The 19621-nt window shown below is 43.8% G+C and overlaps 1 protein-coding gene across 1 annotated transcript in view; it reads left to right on the top strand.

Annotated features, from left to right (window-relative positions):
• The window catches only part of ELMO1 (engulfment and cell motility 1), a gene marked incomplete at its 3' end in the record, with an annotated part of 224602 nt that overhangs the window by 23116 nt on the left and 181865 nt on the right, over positions 1-19621 (top strand). Inside the window, exons 4-5 of the mRNA XM_080639645.1 lie at positions 828-878; positions 10964-11133. Coding sequence (XP_080495771.1) covers positions 828-878; positions 10964-11133 — 221 coding nt within the window. The remainder of the gene's footprint in view (positions 1-827; positions 879-10963; positions 11134-19621) is intronic.

Genomic DNA, 19621 nt, shown 5'->3' with positions numbered 1-19621 from the left:
GGATTGTGTACGGAAGCTGTTAGTGTGTTCATTGTGCTGGGTTCTCTTGTCCTGCGGTGAACAGGAACAGCTTGTCGGAAGAGGGGCAGGCTCCTCTATGCTTACCACAGGAGAAGACCATGCCCATGGGCATTGACCACAAAGCTGTGAGGACACTGACAAGCCTACACCAGGGCAGTGTTTTCATCTGCCCATAGCTTCAGTTTAATTGAACACTTTCTATGAGCTTAACCAAAGGAAAATGTGTAATGCCAGCGGGGTAAGGAGAATGACTTGGGGCATGTTTGAACTTCACTTACCGCTGACAGCGATGCTTTGTTAGCTTTGAGGGAGCATGCAGAGCCGTGGTGGCAGAGCTTAGCGGGCTGGTTCCAGTGGTTTGAGTCAGCACGTTGTTGTTATAGGGATGGGAGAGCCAGTGGGATAGGGTTTAAATCCTGCAGATGGTTAATGACAGGTTTCACAAACTCAGGAACTCCATAACTATGTAGGGCAAGACCAGAGCCAGATGCCGTGGATGGGAGATTTCAAAGAAGTATTTAGAAGTTGCCAGTGGAAGCTGAGCTTTGAAAAACATGAAGTCATCCTGGAAAGGGTTCACGTTTGTTAAAACCCACGTGGGCAGCCACCTATTTCGTGAGGCTGATGTTAGTGTGCTCCGGTGGGAAAGATGCTGACTAGGCATTGCCTCACATACGGAAGAAGGAGGCTTTTGCGTGCAGACAGGGGAAAGCCCTGTTGCTGTGTTAGTGTGGTGTTGTGCTCCATGCATGTTTGTTCTTTTTATGTGAGTTTTAAATAAAACCTTTTGGCTTTTTCTCTTTCAGAATCGTAATGAGATAAAAAATGGAGCGATCCTTCGATTAACAACGTCTCCAGTGAGTTACTGCTCTGTTCTGTTCTCTCCCTTCAAAGTGAAGGTTTGATTTGTAGATCGTTGTGAAGTGATGTATGTATTTTCAAGCTTTAGCTGCCCTGTATCCCACATTCCCTCTGCAAAAGAGAATGATGGTGTGATCACAAGATGACTGCTTTGTTCTCTGAGTTATGGGGACAGGGGTGGTATTTCTAAGAGACATTTGGTGATAGGGTTGGCACAACTATGTGGTTCTTGTCTCTTGCTTCTCTTCCCTTCTGGGAACAGCTTTCATGTCCAAGATCCCTCTGCTACCCTCCTGGCACTGCAGCATCATTGAAGTTGCTCCTTTTCAGCCCCAGAGCTCAGAGCCAGGAGAAAGAGCTGGGAGTTGCATCACGGCGAGCGCTGCTGGGTAGCTTAGGTCAGGGCTTTCCTGCTCTCTGTTTCTATTGAGTGAGCAGCAGCTGCGATGATGAGATGTTACTGGTTTGTTTCTGTTTTCAACACCACCTCCTTGCCGGCTCCTCAGAACGCATGGCGCAGTTGCTGTTTTCCTGCTGGGTTGAGCAGGACTGTTGCCACATGCTGAAAGTCGCTGTTTGTCCCTGAAGATGTATGTCTTGGGCAGCAGCAGTCCCATTTCCTCGCTGCCAACTGCAGCGTGCCATTAAAATGGTTTACCTCTTCATTTCTGCCAGATTCAAAGCATTCTTATGGCCAAACTCTGCCACCCTGTACTGCAGCTCATTTGAAACAGACAAGACAGAGCTGTGCTGGTTTAACCTTTGCCTCCTGTTGCACCTTTTAAGAGTAGGGTTGGTTACTGCCATAAAATGGGAAAACTTCTGGCTAGAAGCCACTCAGAGGTTATAGGTATGTTTGTGAATGGATCACTTTTCAGTGAGTAGAAACCAAGCAGTGTATGCTGTTCATAACTTCCCAAGTTCTCCAAGCAACATGTGCATTTCTATGCCTCTCCAGCCTGCTGAACCTGATGATGGCTTATATTGGACTTAGGAGATGACTGAATTTGCACGCAGTTTTGTATAAAGATGGAAATTGAAGAAGCAAAGATGGAAATTGAAGAAGCCAATATGGAAATTTATGTGCACTATTAATGTACAGGAGTGCAGCTTCTTAACAGAAAGCTCTTCTAAGCAGCAGCCAACTGGGAAGAGACATTTGTGTTATCCTTCATCATCCTTTTCAGTGGTCATTATATGCAGACCTTTACAGCCCTAGGAATAAATGACGGTTTAAGTCCATGGCTGTGTCAAAGTCTCTGTTACCCCATATGTCCCCAGAACAGCCTTGTACATGGGGAAACCACATGCTGGTGAAGTAAACCCCCTTGGGGGGAATTTCCTCAGAAAGAGCCAGCCCCAGTGCCAGCTCATCCTAACCTTTGGGACTTCTGAAGAACAAATATCCCCTCCACTGAGAAAGGGCTGTCTAATGCCCAGACTTGGGATGTCAGGAAATCAAAACAACATCTGTGGTTCATCAAGAACCAATGTGGTCCAAACGCACTGCGTCATTCGTTTGTGTAACCGCAGCCTGGAGTGACAGCACGAGATGACTCATGGAATCCTTCCCTGTCTCAAAATCCACAGTCAGTCGCACCATGCAGAACTGCAGAGATGCTGTGTTGTGACTGATGTATGGCAATGGCTGTCCCTCTGTCTGTCGGTCCTCAGGTTCACTTGTGCAACTGGAAAAACGTCACCTGCAAAGACAAAAGACGGATTTTGGGTTTATAGGTCTTTCTGCTACTACTTACGGGTGGGAAGATGGGGCTTTGCATAAGACTCTCTTCTGCTTGTTGTGTTACTTCAGTGATTTGCCTTAGGATCAGTCAACCAAGACAGGGGTCCCTAGGGTACTGAGCTATTGCTTGTTCTCTACCAAGTTATGGATCACTCTGACACTGGCCTGCAGTTACGAGTGACTCAGCCGTCCTGCTGTAAGACAGGAGGCCAGTCTGCTTTCTGATCTTCAGTATTGATATTTATCCCTGAACCAGTGCTTATTTTGAAACTTCCTGAAGTTTGTAAGAAGTTTTCAAGTTTTTCCCAGATTCAGAGAGGTGGCTTGGAAAGAGGCTTCAAAGGGCAAGATTGGGGTTTGTCAGATTAGAGAGTATTTGTGTTCTTTAAATAGACATAAAATGAAGTTCTGCATGTTCCCACCACACAATAGGATCTTTGCTTGGAAGGTGCTGTTGAAGTGGTCATCCTAGAGATACCTAAAATAGATAGATTAAAGGCTTCCAAGCTGTGGTTTTTAGACTGGTGACCCGCACAATGCTTGTCGGTTACCCCGGAAAGCTCACAGGCCATCTGTTTCCATTTTTCCTCTGCAATCCTGTATGAGAGCAACAGCAGTTGGAGGAGTTAATGTGCAGAACAGGCTGCATGATAGACTCCTGCAAAATGGGAAGGATGCTTTCCTAGCTGCTAGAGCTGGGTTTTCTCACCCTATGGAAATATTAAGATTCTGAAATTCCCTTTCCCTGTTTTTTTTCTCTATCCTACATCAATATAAAGCTGAGACGATCTTCCCCCAGAAAAGGAAAATCATACCAAGAATGCTTTTTGAGGAGGTGAAGGAATTAGAGACAAAGGAGAGGAAGATTGAGAGAAATTGAGAGGGGCCTTATAGAGATTAAGCAGGGTCTGGGATGCATCCATGTAGTTCCAGAGAGGCCTGAGCTGCCTGCTTCCTGCCTACTGTGGGCAAAACAAATCTGTCCTGAACTTCACAAGCCTTTTGAGGGAACTTTCTTTCCTTGAAGAGTTGGGAGGGATTATTCTGACCAGTTCTGAAGCTGCATGAGCTTCACATGCTTTCCTAGTGCTAAATTTTCATGCAGTTTATACCATGACAGCCAGGCATGTGGCTAAACCCATTCATGGCTGCCTGTGTGAGTCATTGAAAATTGGGTGAGAAGGATGAGATAGGATCTGTTTGAGTTCTGTTGTCATTAGCCTCAAATTGTGTATCCCATACCCAGAACGGGTGCTATTAAAGAGTAAAAGGAGGGAGGGAGCAAAGGTAGTTTTATCTTGAAGTAGTAACCCAGCATTTTGGGGTTGGCTTGTCTAAGATTAGGTTCTGAAATTGAACTTTCCAAGTCTAAATTTTAACTTCTTTCTCTCTTTTTTTTTAATCTCAACTTTAGCTGATTTTGTGTGCGCATAGGGACCTTTGTCATTGTTAACGTTGCAAGGGCGAAACTGCACTTACAGTGAGCTGCTCAATCTGTTCTAAACGCTGCCGTCAGAGATGCGCTGCGTGGCTATTTTAAACTTCTTTGGGTTTAAACTCTGCAGACGGCAGTGGTTGGGCCTGGTGGGGATTTGAACTGCCTCTTTGTTTCAGGAGCTCTGTTTGGAAGTTGGTGTGATTCTCTAAAAGGCTGTTTTTATTAAACAATGCTATTTTTTTCCTCCTCAACCACTCACCACACAGCCGCTCTGTTTCCTAGGTAACTTGGGTACAGATTGAATTTCTCTCATATTATCCTTGCTCCTGTATCATCTTTCTTATTTATTTTTAACCTCACCTATCATCTTTCTTAGCAGTTCTTTGTGCTCTTGTGTGTGTTTGTAGTTTTCCATGACTTGTTTCCCCCCCCTTTGTCCGTTTGCGTTTCTGAAGGGACTCATCAAAAGTTTCTTACGCAACATTTCTTCGTATTTGAGCATATGTGACAGCTGAAATGCCAGATTGCTATTGTCTGCTTTGTGGTACCCATATTCCAGTGGATGGTGGGTAGGTGGATAAATAAATAAGCTGTAATTGCTCCCAAGTATGAGACTGTTCCGAAAGGACAGTTGTGTCCTGCAGTGCAGCAACTTTTAGTGTGTGCAATGGCAGGGTTTCTTCAACCAGATCCTGTAAATCCTTGTTCGAATAACTAACCATTTTGAAAGGATGCTAAAATACCGGAAAGTGAAAGGGAAAGAGCTGTGCTCTTTGTTAAGATTATTATGTATGTATTTTAATTCAGTGGTTTTCAAACAGAACTGATTATTTCAGCACTTGCTTGAAAGTAGCTTCTTGGGCACTTATAAAGCATGCTATGCTCATGAACTATAAACCTTGAAGGCTGAGTCATAGGCAGCCTTTTCTGCTGGAATATTTATGATGCCTGATCATTTGCTTTTATCCCATACTTTTCTTTGGTCCCCCCCGCTGGAGATTGGTTTCGTTCTTAAACCTTGAAGTTTGTAGGCAACCACTAGCCTTTCTAGCCTGAGCAGTCATGTAGATAGGGGTGTTCATTAATAGTCATCATAGGGTTATCCTGATTTACAGATGTGAACAGCATGGGGTTTTAGTTATATGGGATCTACACAGACGAGGAAATTTAAAGGGGGGTTTTAACCTACTTCTTCTCTTTGTGTAAAAGTTTGGGGATTTGGTCTATAATCTTTGACCTACAATTGCTTTAATGTGTGCCCAACATATTAAATGTTGGCACATGTGTCTTAATGTTCTTTATGTTCAGTAAATGCATAAATATTTGCAGGTCTAGCCTATGATTGTGGTTGAGTTTCTCATGTAATGGTGAATTAGTTATTACTGAACCAGGAACACAGGCCATGGAAGTCAGTGGGCCATGACAGGTAACTTTGGTATTTGTCCTCTCACAGTACAAGGGGGAGATTTGGGAAGTGGAGCTGTTGCTTGTCTTATTATAGGTAAAGGTTTAATCTTATGTTTTCAGGTTTCCAGAGGCATAGTTTGAATAGTAAGCAAAAAGGATTGTTTCCAGTGCGGTGGGAGGAAAAATTGCTTCTCAAACAGTCATAAATGGCTCCTGATTGCATAACTTATTTTAGGCGTATTTACGTAATACATACAGCTATGCATCTGTAAGGCTCTTCTCATTGGACTAGTATGCAACTCTAGATGTGACCATTTCCCTGTTTCTCTGTTTCTGCCTCCTTAATTGTGTACAGTGGTTGTGTAGGACTGCCCTGTGCATTGCTTTTGTACAGGGCTTTAGATGTAGAACCTGTGCTTGAGTATTAATGTAAAAATATTAACAATTAATGTCTTTACTAATTAAACTGGAATCTCATCACTTAGCTGGCATCCGATGCTAGCCAGCCTTGGAGGGCCTGTTGAATCTGATTTGCCTATGGTTTTGGCCCATGGCCGCTCTTCCTTTGCTTTCTGATGTATATGCAGTTGTAGGGGAAGTGGCAGTAACAAGGCAGAGGCAGCAGTTTAAGCCACCATGGTGTTCCAGCACTGAGTGATTTAAATTAAACCACCAAAATGGTTAGTACAGAACTGTATTTGATAGTCACTGAGGGTCTGTGTGCCCTTTTTCTAGCAGAATGTTGGATAATATGGTTCACTTACCCCAGGGAAGACCAAAACAATGGAGTTCTGCTTTTTGTGAAGGGTAAAGAAGAAAATGGATTGCATAATGGCAGGCGAGCAGTTTAAGTCAGTGGTCCGAATTCCTGCCGTAGCACGTTAACGTTTGATAGTGCTTGCACTGGGATTCTGTGTCTTCCCTCCTGCCCTTGCTTGCTGTATTTATATTCTGTACAGAAACCCTGTGTATGTCTAGGTAATAAGTTGCTTTCAAAGTTTGCACAAAGTATTCGGCGGCAAAGAAAGGATAATTTGATCAGTCAAGTCCCTTGTTAGGCTGATCTTGGGATTCTTCACCTCCAAATCACTGTTTGAGCAGGTCACGTCTTGGATTTAGGTTATCAGTTTTCTTTTTAAGCTGACAGTCTCATCAAGCCGCTCCTTTTAAGCATGGCTGCTCCCTAAGGGCAACCTTTCTGGAGTGCCTGGTTTAAAGACTAGGCGTGCAGCTTGTGCCTCTTGACAGCCTTTTGAAATGCTGGGGCTTCCACAGCACACGTTTTACAAGCTTCCTGTCCTCCCTTTCTAAACAGGAGAGCAGTTAGAGCCATCCTTCATTTGCTCCAACAGCCGTGTTTCTGTTAATTCCCTCGTAACAGCTCTCAGTGGGGCAGGCCTTATCTATTTATTTGTTCGTACCTGACTGATGTTTCGGTGAGAGCAGGGACCCGGCAGCAAGCTCTGCTGCTGCTCTAATGAGCTGTGCTCGCTGTCCGTCCGCTGATGGGTTGTAAATCATTAAAATAGCTCCCTGGTAAGCACTCGGAGCGTATTTCATCTGGGTTTCATTTTTCAGTGCAGTCATAAGTGAGCTGTACATTCCATAAGCACGTATGAGTGCTATGGCAACAAGAGCTAGGAGGCTTCTGAGGACTGCATGGTATTCACTGAAGCAATATTTTCACCCTTCAGGCACTTGTGATGACAACAGCCAATGTTACTGGTGCTCATGTTTCCGGTGAGCCACCACCTTGCTGAGACAAATACTTGCTTACCCCTTTAATCAAGACCTGCTCTGCTTTTATCAGTTCTTTGCTCTTCCGATAGTAGAAGGAGCAAGGTTTATCGGATGCAGGGTCTTGCAAAACTTGTTTAATGTAAGAAAAGTACAGCTGTGTAGAAACTTTGCTGATGGGGCATTAGCACTGACATAGTTAGAGAAAGCCTATGATGTTAGTGAGCTTTCTTATGTGTGCTTAAAACAGGGCTGAACCACTTTTGTATTGGAGGAACGTTGCTTCATAGATTTTTTTTGTGCTCTGCAGAGGGGACCAAGCTGTCTCTGATCTAAGATTATATTTTGGGTTTAGGGTGGTGAATTTCAAAGCTCTCACTGACTTCAGAGGGAAGAGGATTAACTGTTGATAGATAGGCTGGTCCGCCTCCTGCTGCTGCTGTGCAGTGTAGGGAGCTGTTAATGCACATCCCTGTTCTCAGTTTTGGTTAGAGGCAGGGTTAGCTCTTTCCATGGTATTAATTCATGTGTAATGAGAGTCTAACTGGGGTGGCAGCAGCCCCAGGTGTTTGTGCTGAGGGCAGGAATCTCTCCTCAAGAAAGAGCATGAACTTGACCACTAATAGTGGGTTATTAACGTGTATGAAGATGAGGCATTGCTTACACAGCAGTTGTAGTTGTGGTGTGAAGGTGTTCGGAGGAGGATCTTCTGGCTCTGTTCACATGTTCCTTCTTGCTTGCTACCATGCTACACAGGCGATTACAGTCCCTGTCTGTATGGCCACAACTCTACTGCCCACATTTGCCCTTGCAGACTTCCTTGGTGAGCAGCCTTGAGATTGCTGCTCAGTCACACTGAACTTGGAGTCTTGTTCATTTCATTCTCACTGAGTCCAGGAGCTTTCTAAGGACCCACTAAAAGAACTGCATCCTTCAGTGGGCAGATAGTGGAGGTGGTAACTTCCCAGAAGGTGGAAGTTGTCATAAAGAAGGCTCATTAAGATGTAAGGAGCTTGAGTTTGAATTTGAGCAACCATTTCCAAAGTCAGGGGCATGCAGGTGCCATGGTGGTACTGAATATTCTTCCAACGTGTTTGTTTTCAGAGGTGGGCAGGAATTCACATGTTGCATATGTTCTGAGAGGGAGTCATGTTCGGAGAACACTTTGCATCTCTGAGTCTTACCGAGTTGTTATAACAGGGAGTCTAGAGTAGAAACAGCTCTGTGGAGGAGGTGGTTTGGAGAAGTAGGAGTTGGTTGTTGAGCTTCTGGTTCAGGTGATAATAGCGGTTGCTCTGATTTACTTTTTTGTAGGTGATTATACAGGAGTATTTCACAAAGCTCCTATCACCTGCTCCCTGTCACCCTGGTGAAGGGAAGGGGCTGAAGGCAGTATTCTGTGGTTATCCTGGGAGTTAGTGGGATCTATTTTTATTTCTTCCATAGGCTTTGGCAAATGATACAGCCTCCCAGCTGCTGAAGTTTGAGAGAATATTCTTTTGGTACCATTTGGGCAGACGTTGCCATTGCAGAGAGACTTTGTAAGCCATAGTTTCCCCATTACAACTCAAATCTATTGATAAGAGTGGCAGAAAGACCTTTTGGATGACAGGATTCTGCCTTTCTACAGATAACTTTTGTGGCTGCACCACCTAATACTTAAGGCATAGAAAAGCTCAGGGCTAAAGATGATCTGTTTCTTTTCAATGCTGTCTTGACTGCAGATGTTAACTACAGTCAAGCTAACTGGAGGATACTTCCTCCCTGTATACACTCCTCACCACGTAGGTGCTGGCCAAAAGCTAATTGGAGGCCATGCATTAATTTTTCTTCGTAAAAATGGGAAGTAACAACCCTTACTGATCTTGGAGGAGATTGGGACGTTGAATTTAGCGATGTTTGTGAAGCAATCAAAGTTATGTAGATAGGAAGCTGTATCTGTAACAGCACTGCGGGCTTTTTTCCTGCATTCCCTGTTTAAATGTTTACTGTCTCAGAATCAGTCTGCAGAGATCACCATCTCTGTGAAGAGCTTATTCATTACTGGACCACAAAAAGAATTGTCTGTCAGCACAGCCTTTTCTTCCTTTTTCCTTCTCCAGCTGAGACAGAATAAGCATAATCTCAGCGAAAATAACTCTCTGCAGACTTTACCATTAATTTGATTTCCTAATGAAACATAATCTCTCATTCACCTCTCATTCTGTGCAGGTAAGAAGTGAAGCTTAGGGAATAGAATTTTGCAAGTATCTGTATATAGTGAGGAGGATTATTTTTCTAAGAAAAGGATCAGCTAGCTAGCTATTAACTGAAGCTTTGGGTATTGTGTTCAGGTGAGGGAAAGCTTCAAATTGAAAACATGAGATGTATTTTAAAGTATTTGTATGGATAGAGAGGGACACAATTTAATATAGCTTATTGAAATATCCCTTTAGCTTTTTGTCAACAGTGTTCATTTTGGATTTCACTGTCTCATACTGTATTGGAAGCATTAATGGGCAGAATAGCCTAATATATGTGGATATTGAACTAGCATCAAGTTGTATGAGTGATAATATCATAGTATTATGTGGGAAGTAATTATTCCTTTGCTCCTTGTGAGAGAGTGAGGGTTTGAATTGAGTGTGAACAAAAGGAAGAGGGGGAGGGAGGAGCAGAAAGCCTGAACTTGGTCTCTACTGATATAACCTTATATCACAGTTTAAGTCCAGCCAGTAACTCAGCACCATGCAGCCACTTGCTCACCTCCTCTTTCTCCCTGTCTGGATAGGATGGGAAGGAGAACCGAAATAATGTAAACACCACAGGTTAAGATAAGAGCAGCCCAGTAACTACAGTATAACACAAACCACTGCTGCTACCAACAATAATAATAATGATAAGGGAAATAACAAGGGGAGAGAATATAAAACAAAAATGGGAGAGAGAGAAGAACAATAAACCCAAGTGATGCTCAGTACAACTGCTCACCACCTGCTGACTGATACCCACCCTGACCCGAGCAGCGATCTGGGCCTTCTGGGTGACTCCCCCCAGTTTCTATACTGGGCATGACGTGCTGTGGTATGGAATACCCCTTTGGCTATTTGGGTCAGGTGTGCTGCTTCCTCCCCGCATCCTGTGCCCCTCCTCACTGAGACTGAAAGCATGAGACTGAAAAGTCCTTGATCGGAGTAAGCATTACTTAGCAACAACTAAAAACATTGGTGTTATCAGCATTGTTCTCAGACTAAAGACAAAACATAGCACTGCACCAGCTACTAAGAAAGAGGAAAACAACTGTCACAGCTGAACCCAGGACACCTCATTAGGACATTATATGGTCTATGTTGCTAAAGGTCATATGAAGTGTGTAAACTGAAAAGGAAATTAAAGTGCTGCCATTATTACAGTGGGATTGTCTGATGCAGTTTGGTTTGTTTTCATTTCTGTTTTTATTGATGTGACACACAAGCTCCTCAAGCCAAAGGCTGTCTTTTGTAATGCTTACTTTTTGCCTGATACAGTGGGATATCTATCCATTGCTCAGCTAAAGATTCTGCAGCAATCCAAAGAACTATAGGTAATAACAGAGTAACATGAGAAGTAGACTGCTGTGAAAGTCACTTTTATGTGAGCTACTTAATAATTTCTGAGCATGCAAGTGTTAAGTATCGTTAATATTAAACATGGCCATTGTTCTGCTCACACTAACACCTTATTCATTATTGCCATTGTAACAAAAGCTTTTCTTCTTCTTTTTATTTCTCTCTCAGGCTCAAAATGCCCAACAGCTCCATGAGAGGATCCAGTCTTCTAGCATGGATGCGAAGTTAGAAGCACTGAAAGACTTGGCCAACTACTCACGGGATGTGACGTTTGCTCAAGAATTTATAAACCTGGATGGGATTTCCCTGCTAACACAAATGGTTGAAAGCGGCACAGAGTGAGTATTCTGCTTGAACTCCTTCTAGAGCGGGTGCTTTTGTGCTCACTCCCTTGAGTGCCTGAAGCATTTCTGTGTACAGCATCTAAGATTATATAGAATAAAACATCTGAAGAGTTCTGGGCTGCTAGGATAACAGATCCATTATAAATGAGAATGGTTTTTATGTCCCCTAACAATAACCTGGTGGGGATGGGGATTGAGTGAGGTAGGAAGTCGCAAGTACCCTCTGTGCCATAAAGGTTTGGGAAGCCCGTGGTCCTAATTTCTTCTCTACCTATTGGAATTCAGATAAATCACTGATACTATATTTAAAGGCTGATAAATCACTGATAATATATTTAAAGGCTGATATTGAAGTGTTGTCATCTGAAAACTGTGGTTTAAATGTCACGTTACTGAGAACACATACAGCAAAAACCCACTGCTCACTTTATTGTGTTTTATTGTTTGAACTTTTATTGTTTGAATATTGTTTGAATTCTGGCTGGGATTTTTTCAGTGCTTTATTTTCATTTTTATTGTTTGAATTCTAGCTGGGGTCTTTGGAATAACAGTGGCTTTTTGACATGAGATTGAAAGCTGGCCTGCAAACATATATTCTTTACCAGAGCATCTTACCAGTTCTCACCATTGGTGAAAATCAGGACTAATAGTTGTGTCTATTGGCTTGATGTGGGGGCTGCTACAGAAAACATCAGCTGGATTGCTGCACTGTTAAACTGTGTTCTAGCAGCTGCTATTTCCAGTTTTTGCTTTCAAGTAAGAGGTTCAGTGCTCTGCAGTCAGTGTCAGGCTCTACTGCACATGAAGAAATCAACAATATCCCACCCTTTCCTGAGCGAAGGAAAATGCTCTGAAAGCAGCTTCTTTTTTCATTGGGGATGTTCAGTCCTGAGGACCACACTTCAGAAGTAAATTACTGAAACCAGTCCAAATCCCCTCACAAACGTGCTCGTGTTCCCTTGGGTTCGAGAAGTAAACAGCATTAGGGAGTAAAGCAGAAGTGGTAAGTGGGCTTTGGAATGAAGCACAAGTTGTCTCTGGTGATCCCAGTCAAGATATACTGGGGATTTTCCATAGAAGAATTATGTACTTCTTAGAATCCAGTAGTGCTTAGACTGGGAAATGTGAAAGCACACTCACTCACCCCTGCCTGTTCTGTGGTCAGTGCCTTACTGGACTTTGAATTCCTGTTGCCAAACTCCAGCTCCATACTGGATTTTCCAATCGCTCACGGTTTCATCTCCCGTTTTGGGGTGATGATCTTTATTTTTTACAGGGATGTGGTCTCTGGCACAGAGCACTTAAAAAACAACCAAACAACCAAAAATGCATGCTTCTGGTTATCAAATTTGTCAACTTTTCTTGTATTCATATGTGGTTTTTAGAGACCAAACCAGACTTAAAGCCCAAGACAGGTTTAAGCTGATGTAAGCACATGCACACAGTTACTGTACTAATGAAAAGAATACACTGGATGGGCAGGCTCACATGTGCCTCTGCAGATCAGAACAGAGGCAAATTGAAAGTCACTGCCTCTGTGGTTTATTTTCTCATGACTTTATTTAAGTTGGGGTTTAACTTCACTGTGGAAGTTATTTAAACCAAAGCACTTTACTTCCTATTGGAACAGACAGGAAACTTTTGCATTCTTATGAGCATTTCTTTGAGCTGCACTGAGGCTGAAGCAAGTGCCCTCCTCACCCTTCAGATGTGTTTGTACTGCTAGGCTGTAGCTGTGGAGTGGGCCAACCTGTAGCAGACTGGTCTAGGTTAAAAATAGCTATATGGGAGGGAAGCTGCTTCAGCCAGCACTGCTGTTGAAAGAGCTGCTCAGCAAATTACACCCTAGTAATAATTTCTGGTTGAGGGTATAAGTTTTCAAGCCACACAGCAGGCTTGTAGACTGGACATACGAGCAGAGCCTGTTCCTTTGGTTTGGTTAATGTTAGTGTTTGTAAGTAGCTTGCATTCAGAGGGATTCCAGGTTTCTGGTTTTAGCTGGTGTAATGTATCACCAAAAATGCATTGATCAGTCTACCTGTCTGATCTATTGATCAGTGTTTCTGCCTGTGGGCGGAAATGCTGTCTAGTTTGGGCACTGAACAAAGACTCAGACTGAGTTTCCAGCAGCTTCATGTGTTGATGAGCTCTTAATACTCATTGCAGTCTCTTTCATTCTTTCATGCAACTTCCAAGCAACCTTTCAAGGCCAGGCTGGATGGGGCTTGGAGCAACCTGGTCTACCAGGAGGTGTCCCTGCCTGTGGCAAGGCATTGGAATTGGATGAGTTTAAAGTCCCTTCTAACCTTGACCATTCTATGGTTCTGTGAACCTAGGCATTCTGCAGCTTCTGAAGGGGTCTGCAGGTCAGGTTTTTCCAAGTCTGGTTTTGTGAGGGGTGTTGTAAAGCAAGAACATCAGTGCTATGCTGTACATCCCCTTTTGCTTCCCTTCCGATCCTGGGCATCACTGCCCGATAAGTGCGTGTCTAACAGAATGGGAGATTTAATGAAAGGAGCAAATCCACATATTCACAGACTCAGCAGCCTAAGCTGGCCATGGTGCTGCTGCTTTCCTTTCTTGTCCAACTTCAAGCCATTGATCCTCTTCTCCCACTTTACAGTCTGTCACTCACTGCTATTTCAGCACGCTAAGCAAACAGACAAACTGCTTCCTCAGAAGAAGCGCTCTTTTGGTTTGGTTTGGTTTCTTACTTTATTATTACAACAAAAGGGCTTTCTAAAGATGGCCTGTGAGTGAAAAAGGTATGTGTGAGAGGGGAAAAAGGGTAATATATATCTCTATTCCTGTTTTTGCTTGGACCCTCTGCAGTACCTTTAATGAGGTCCCACAAGGTGCTTGCTGAACAGGCAAAGCACGCTGAAGGCCTCCTTGCCTTTCTCTCTGACCCTGGGCTGTGTGCCCTCAGCAGGGCTGCCTTGTGGGCTGTGCTGCTCACCCGCTGTGGTGCTGGTCACCGAAGTGTTTCAGACCCAAACCCTCTTTTCCCTCCTTTTCCCTGCACCAGTACCCACCACTTTCTTTTCCCCAGTGGTATTTTTAACTGGTCATTCCAGTGTCCATAGGTGGACCTACTCAAGCAATTACATGAACATTACTGAACGGGGGAGGGCAGTATTTGGAGGAGGAATGAGCAGCCAGGAATTTCAGGGAAGGGCAGAAACTTCTTTGATAGCCCAGTTTTAGAAGGCAATAAGTTTTGTAAAGATACCTTTATTATATCTCTTCACTTTGGAGTTAGTTTTGAGATAGGGTTGTTGAGCCAGCCTTGCTTGAATGAGGCTGGGACTCAACCATAGAGCTGTGAGAGCTCTAATGGCTTGGTGCTGCTGAGAGCTCCCTGCCCTCTTCTCCCACCCCTTGTGTGTTAATTCCTGCTCTCCAGCCCAGTCCCGCTTCCTTCCTGAAGCTGGTCCTGGTGTCTGGATGCTTCACAAAGCCAATCCTGCTTGTTAATTCGGTTGCAAAGTACCTGGTTCTGTTCTGCAGAGTTAGTTTGGGACTTTGAGAAGCAAGGAAAGGAAGTGGGCATGAGCGGATGTAGGAAAGGCCCTTTTCTGTGGGACCAGACCATTCCATTGGCCTATGTGCATGACTGAGCCACAACCCTAGAACAGTTGTGTTGTGAAATAGTGTGAGAGTGGTTGTTTCTGCTCTCATATTGCAACCCAGAGATGGCACTGATGTGTCCTGCACCAAGGCCGAGCGATGCCTCTGTTCACGGTGTGGTGCAGCTGTGTCAGAGATTGATGAATTCTGTTAATTCAAGCTTTATTCTCTATTTACCCCAAAGGGGCTGACAGTGCTCATTAAAAGCTCCATCATACTCAGTGTAAGGTTGCTCTGAGGTTTTCTTTGCACGTGGAACTCGTATTAGGGGCAGCTCTGAAGTTATAATTTGAGGGTGTAATTAAGTTTTGGTGGGCAGCCTCTGGAAAGCAAGACTCCAGCTCTTCTATAACTTTCACTGAGGAAGAGGCTGATGTGTTATTTATAGTTGGCTGTATTTATTGTGCTACTTACTCATTATTTGGGTGAAACTGATGACTATGAAAGTACAGTGACCAGAGAATGTGAATTCCTGGGTTTGTAGTTACCTCTGCTTCATTCCTGCTGGTGATGAATAGAAGTAGACACAGAAAAAGTTGACAAGAACAACGTTTCGTAGTTAGTTTTCCATATGGTACATTCCTGAATGTTGAGGAAAACGAGGATGTGTTGGGGAATAGCCTTCCCAGTTTCTTGCTGTTAATACAGCTTCGAGAATAACAAATTGAGAGGGTTATTTGTTTGATTTTGTGTACGTTTTCAAAAGTGGGTTTCATGCTCTGTGTAGTTACTGTAATTTGGGCCAGATCTGGAGTGACTGCTGCTTAGAGCACATGAACTGTAGACCTGGTGTGAGCTGTGACAAAGCCATAGGGATTGGTGGTCAGCAGATTGTAGGGTGCATGGGGCCCTTGTGAAGCTGAGAGTGCCTCTTGTCAATCTGAATGTCTTTGTGTCAGCAGGGATGCTCCATGTCTTAGAAACTGTCCACTTGTATCTCAGTCCTCTTGATGGAGATGGCTCATTTTTGTTTTTCCTTCAGGCTCATTCTAGCTTCCAGAGCGTGCTGAGCCTCTTATTAACTGAAGGCAAAAAGAAAAGGGAGAGGGGAAAAAAGCACTGGGTTTATGTTTATTTTTATGGTTTGGTTGACCTATAAATTGTAGCAGCGACTGCAAGACAAGTTTAGTCATGAAGAACAAGTAAATGCTGATCCCACTTTATTATTATCCATGAGGTCCAATCATTGCTCAGAGTCTTTGCATCTTTCCCACTAAAGAGGGGTGTGGGTGTGCACACGCAGTTACTTTACTTTTCAGAGAGAGATTCTTGTCTGAAGCCCAGTTTGTGCCTAGTTCAGAGGAGCTGAACGAGTACAGGCAGTGTACAAGGGAAGTGTAAAGTTGTGCTGCTTCTGCTTCCCAGCTCTGATTGCAGTGTCCTAAACAGACACAGGAGGAGAGCAATGCTAGGAGGAACTAGTTACCATAAGGGCTGATGAAGAGAGATATTCAGGAACCAGACTGGAAGAAATGATCATGTTCTTTGCTACCTCATCTGATGTAACGTAGTTTGTTTTCTCAGAGCTGTATTCAGTAGTGTAGCCCAGAATTAATGCTTCAGAAAGCCATGTGTGTATGGATCATCTTTCTGATGTAGCAGAAGACACCCTCATATTCCCTAAGAAAGTGAGAAAAGGAGAAGTCACAAGCCATAAATACTGAAAGGCTGAAGAGTTAATAAAAGGAATCTATTTTTGTCATTACCAGTAATAATAATAATAATAATAATCTTACAACTGGGAGGAAAAGGAGGAGGAATTCCTATGCAGAATTTTCAGTATTTTATTGGCGTTATCATGGTCTCTGTCACTTGTCATTTGGCTGAAGTAGCACACAGGGTTTTTTGCCAAAGAAATAAGACTGTGCTAAGCCTGTCCTGACAGTAACCAGAATTGGTTTTGCTGCTGTGGAGAAGCTGAATTCTTCAGAAGTCTGCTTCATCTTCTTCCATTGAACATGGGCAGTCACAGACTTGGCCACTGTACAGCTGGAAGTCTCTGAGATGGCAATTGTGCGTGCTGTAAGGTCAAACTGTATTGTTCAGTGAAATTCCAGCTCCTGGCTTGTCTTGCAGAGATAATACTGTATACTAGCCCAGTGGAAAACTGAAGACAGATTGGTTTGGAGCTAGTCTGACTTTAACACACTGTTTGGGACAGTTGCTCACATACCTGCTAATGGTTTTTTCCACCCCAGACTGATGACTATTTCAGTAATGCTGTTGAAACACTTAAGCAGCCCTTGCTCACAGCCACTTGTTCCTGTTCTGCTTCATCTGAAGAGTTCTGCCAGTACTGTTTCTAGTAAGCAGGACTGGAAAACTGATGGAGATGATTGTAAGTGATGATAAAGGCTACTTTTAATGCAGTATTCCATAACCCAGTTCAGTTTCCTTGATTAAGCTCACAGTGTTGCCCCAGAAAGCAGATGTGTAAGCACAGCTCATTAGGAGAATGGAAAATGAATTTTCAGGAGGTATGAGCAATGCTAAGCTGCTATGTCTTTGCCTCTGAATAAAGAATTCCTTTTCCAGCCTTCCTGGCTGCTGGCTCTCTTGGTCATCTTCAGTGCTCATCTGAGTGCTCAGTGATCCAGCTCAGGTTGCTAATCAGCAGAAACGAAGCCAGTTGATGGAGGGAGGAAAATGATTTGTATTTTGACAGCGCTAGGCTGTTAGGCTCCACCATTCCTGTGGAGCTTCGCTTGGCAGCACAGATTACTTAATCTGACATTGCTGCCAGCATCGATTCTTGTCCAGCTGGGGTTTTAGGTAGTCTTCATTTCTTAGTGCTTCTGGAATGTCGGGAGAGGGTGACTGCTCTCTGTGCGGAAAAAATCCAACAGAGTCCATAAAATCAGGTAATCTTCTATAGCAATGGGGAGATGGTAAGGACAGGAGAATGGGAAAGGGCTGCAGCCCCATCTCTCAGTACAGTTCCCATAGAGGAAGAAGGTGGAGTGGGTTTTCTTTGTGGGGTGGCATTTTTGTTGGTTTGGTTTTCTCTGTTTTTGGGTTTGTTTCCCCATCAGTTTTCAGGCTTGGATTCCACCCTCCCTCTCAGCACACACAAGTACAGTTTCTTGTGTATCCTGTGCATATGCATAGCACACGCGGTGTTTTAGATGAAAGCCCAGTCTGAAGATTGAACCGCCAAGGATTACATCCTTGGAGGGAAGAAGAGGGGGGAGAATCCCTGCTCTCCTGCTAACCCACACGCTTTTACTGCAGGGTTTTTCTTACTTTGCCTGTGCTTAAGAATATTAGCATTTAAATGACCCCTGCTAAGTGGTGATATCAACACCTTGCTGATAGGAAGAAGAGAGGAGACAGTTTTACTGGGTTTTGTTTCTCAACCACTTCTGTAAAATGCGATAAAAAGAGCAATTCCAGCAGTTGATTTCCATTTCCAAATGTTCCTACGAGTACCAAGCTGGGGAAAACTATTTATTTCCTTGGGTTTTTGACTCCAGACCGAAGTGTGGTGTTTGAGGAACCAGCAGAAATAAGGAGAAGAGGGTAAAGCTTCCACTTCTGCAACTTCCCAAGGTGTTTCTGTGTCCTGGGCTGTGGTGACTCTGACGTGCTGCTGCATAACTCCGTAGTCGTTTTGCAGATTTTACCCCAATAAGTTACTTCAGCCTCCTGGCCTGAGTGTTTCCTTGACTTCACTGATGTGTAATAGCACTTATACAGACAGAAGCCGCAAGTGTATACTCTGTGTTGTCTTGTCCTGTCACCTGGAATATGGGCTATCCTCATGTTTGTCTGAAAAGCAGTAGCCAAATACAGCTCTAATGGAGATAATAAGTTGTTCATTCATCATCCCATCAGTTTTTCTCTAGAGGAGGAAGGTTGTATGAGTATCTTCCGCCGTTGCTGATGATGGTATCTTTGCTGAAGATGGGTATCTTCCACCTTTGCCCTTTCCAGGACCACAGTTTAAACAGTGCAGTCTCAGAAGCCTTGGTTGCCGTGAGGTGGTGCGACTGCTTTACCTCTTGGCATCTATAACTCCAGTGGATCCACTACGAGACAACATTTTGTCCCCAGAGCAGCCAAGCCTTGCTGTGCACTGTGTGTTGTCCCAGCTGTGGTTTAGATTTGGGGTATCTTTGGTCCTTGTACAGTCATTTTTGCACAAGAAACAACATGTGATGCCCTAGATTGACTGCTGCTCTTATCTGTTGCTTTGGAAAGTGTAATATTAGTAGAAAATGTTTGGTCTAATAGGATGGTTATCTTTCCCCTCAAGTACAAATCTGCTGTCTTTGTATTGCTTCACCAGAAAGCCTTAAACTGTTCAGTTATTGCTCTATACTAGTCTAAATTTATGTTTCTTTTGCATTGGACATGGTGTGGTCTCCAGGTAACTGATTGCCAGTTAACTTAAGATGGGTAAGAGTTGTGTAAATGTTAAGAGAGCTGCTGTCTAAATGTTTTGTTCTAGGACTCAGATGTTTGCTCTTTAAACCCCTGGGCTCAGTCATGGAGAAAATGCACCTGATTGTAGCCTGTTGTGAAGGATCTTTGCCGAAGCTGAGCCTGCCCTTTGAAGCTCTCCCTGCTTGCGACCACCACGCTTGTTTGTCAGGCAGACACAGCACAGACTTCAAGTCTACTTGCTGCTTTGCCAAAGCAAGCACCTGGGTGCAAAGCAGACGTTAAGGCTGTGAAGCTTTGCCTGCACGTGCTGTAGAAGGTTGCTTGGAGCCACACACGTTTGGGAGATGACAAACCCCGTCTGTGGTGTGTTCTTGTTAGGGTTCAGCAGAGTGCCGCAGCATGGAACGCTCCTTTCACACGAACGGCATTCTGCTGAAGTTGGGATGTCCTGCAGTGGGAAATGCTC

Source organism: Psittacula echo, assembly GCF_963264785.1.
Source record: "Psittacula echo genome assembly, chromosome: 2".
Taxonomy (NCBI): Eukaryota; Metazoa; Chordata; class Aves; order Psittaciformes; family Psittacidae; genus Psittacula; species Psittacula echo.
This window is presented reverse-complemented; position numbering and strand designations above follow the sequence as displayed.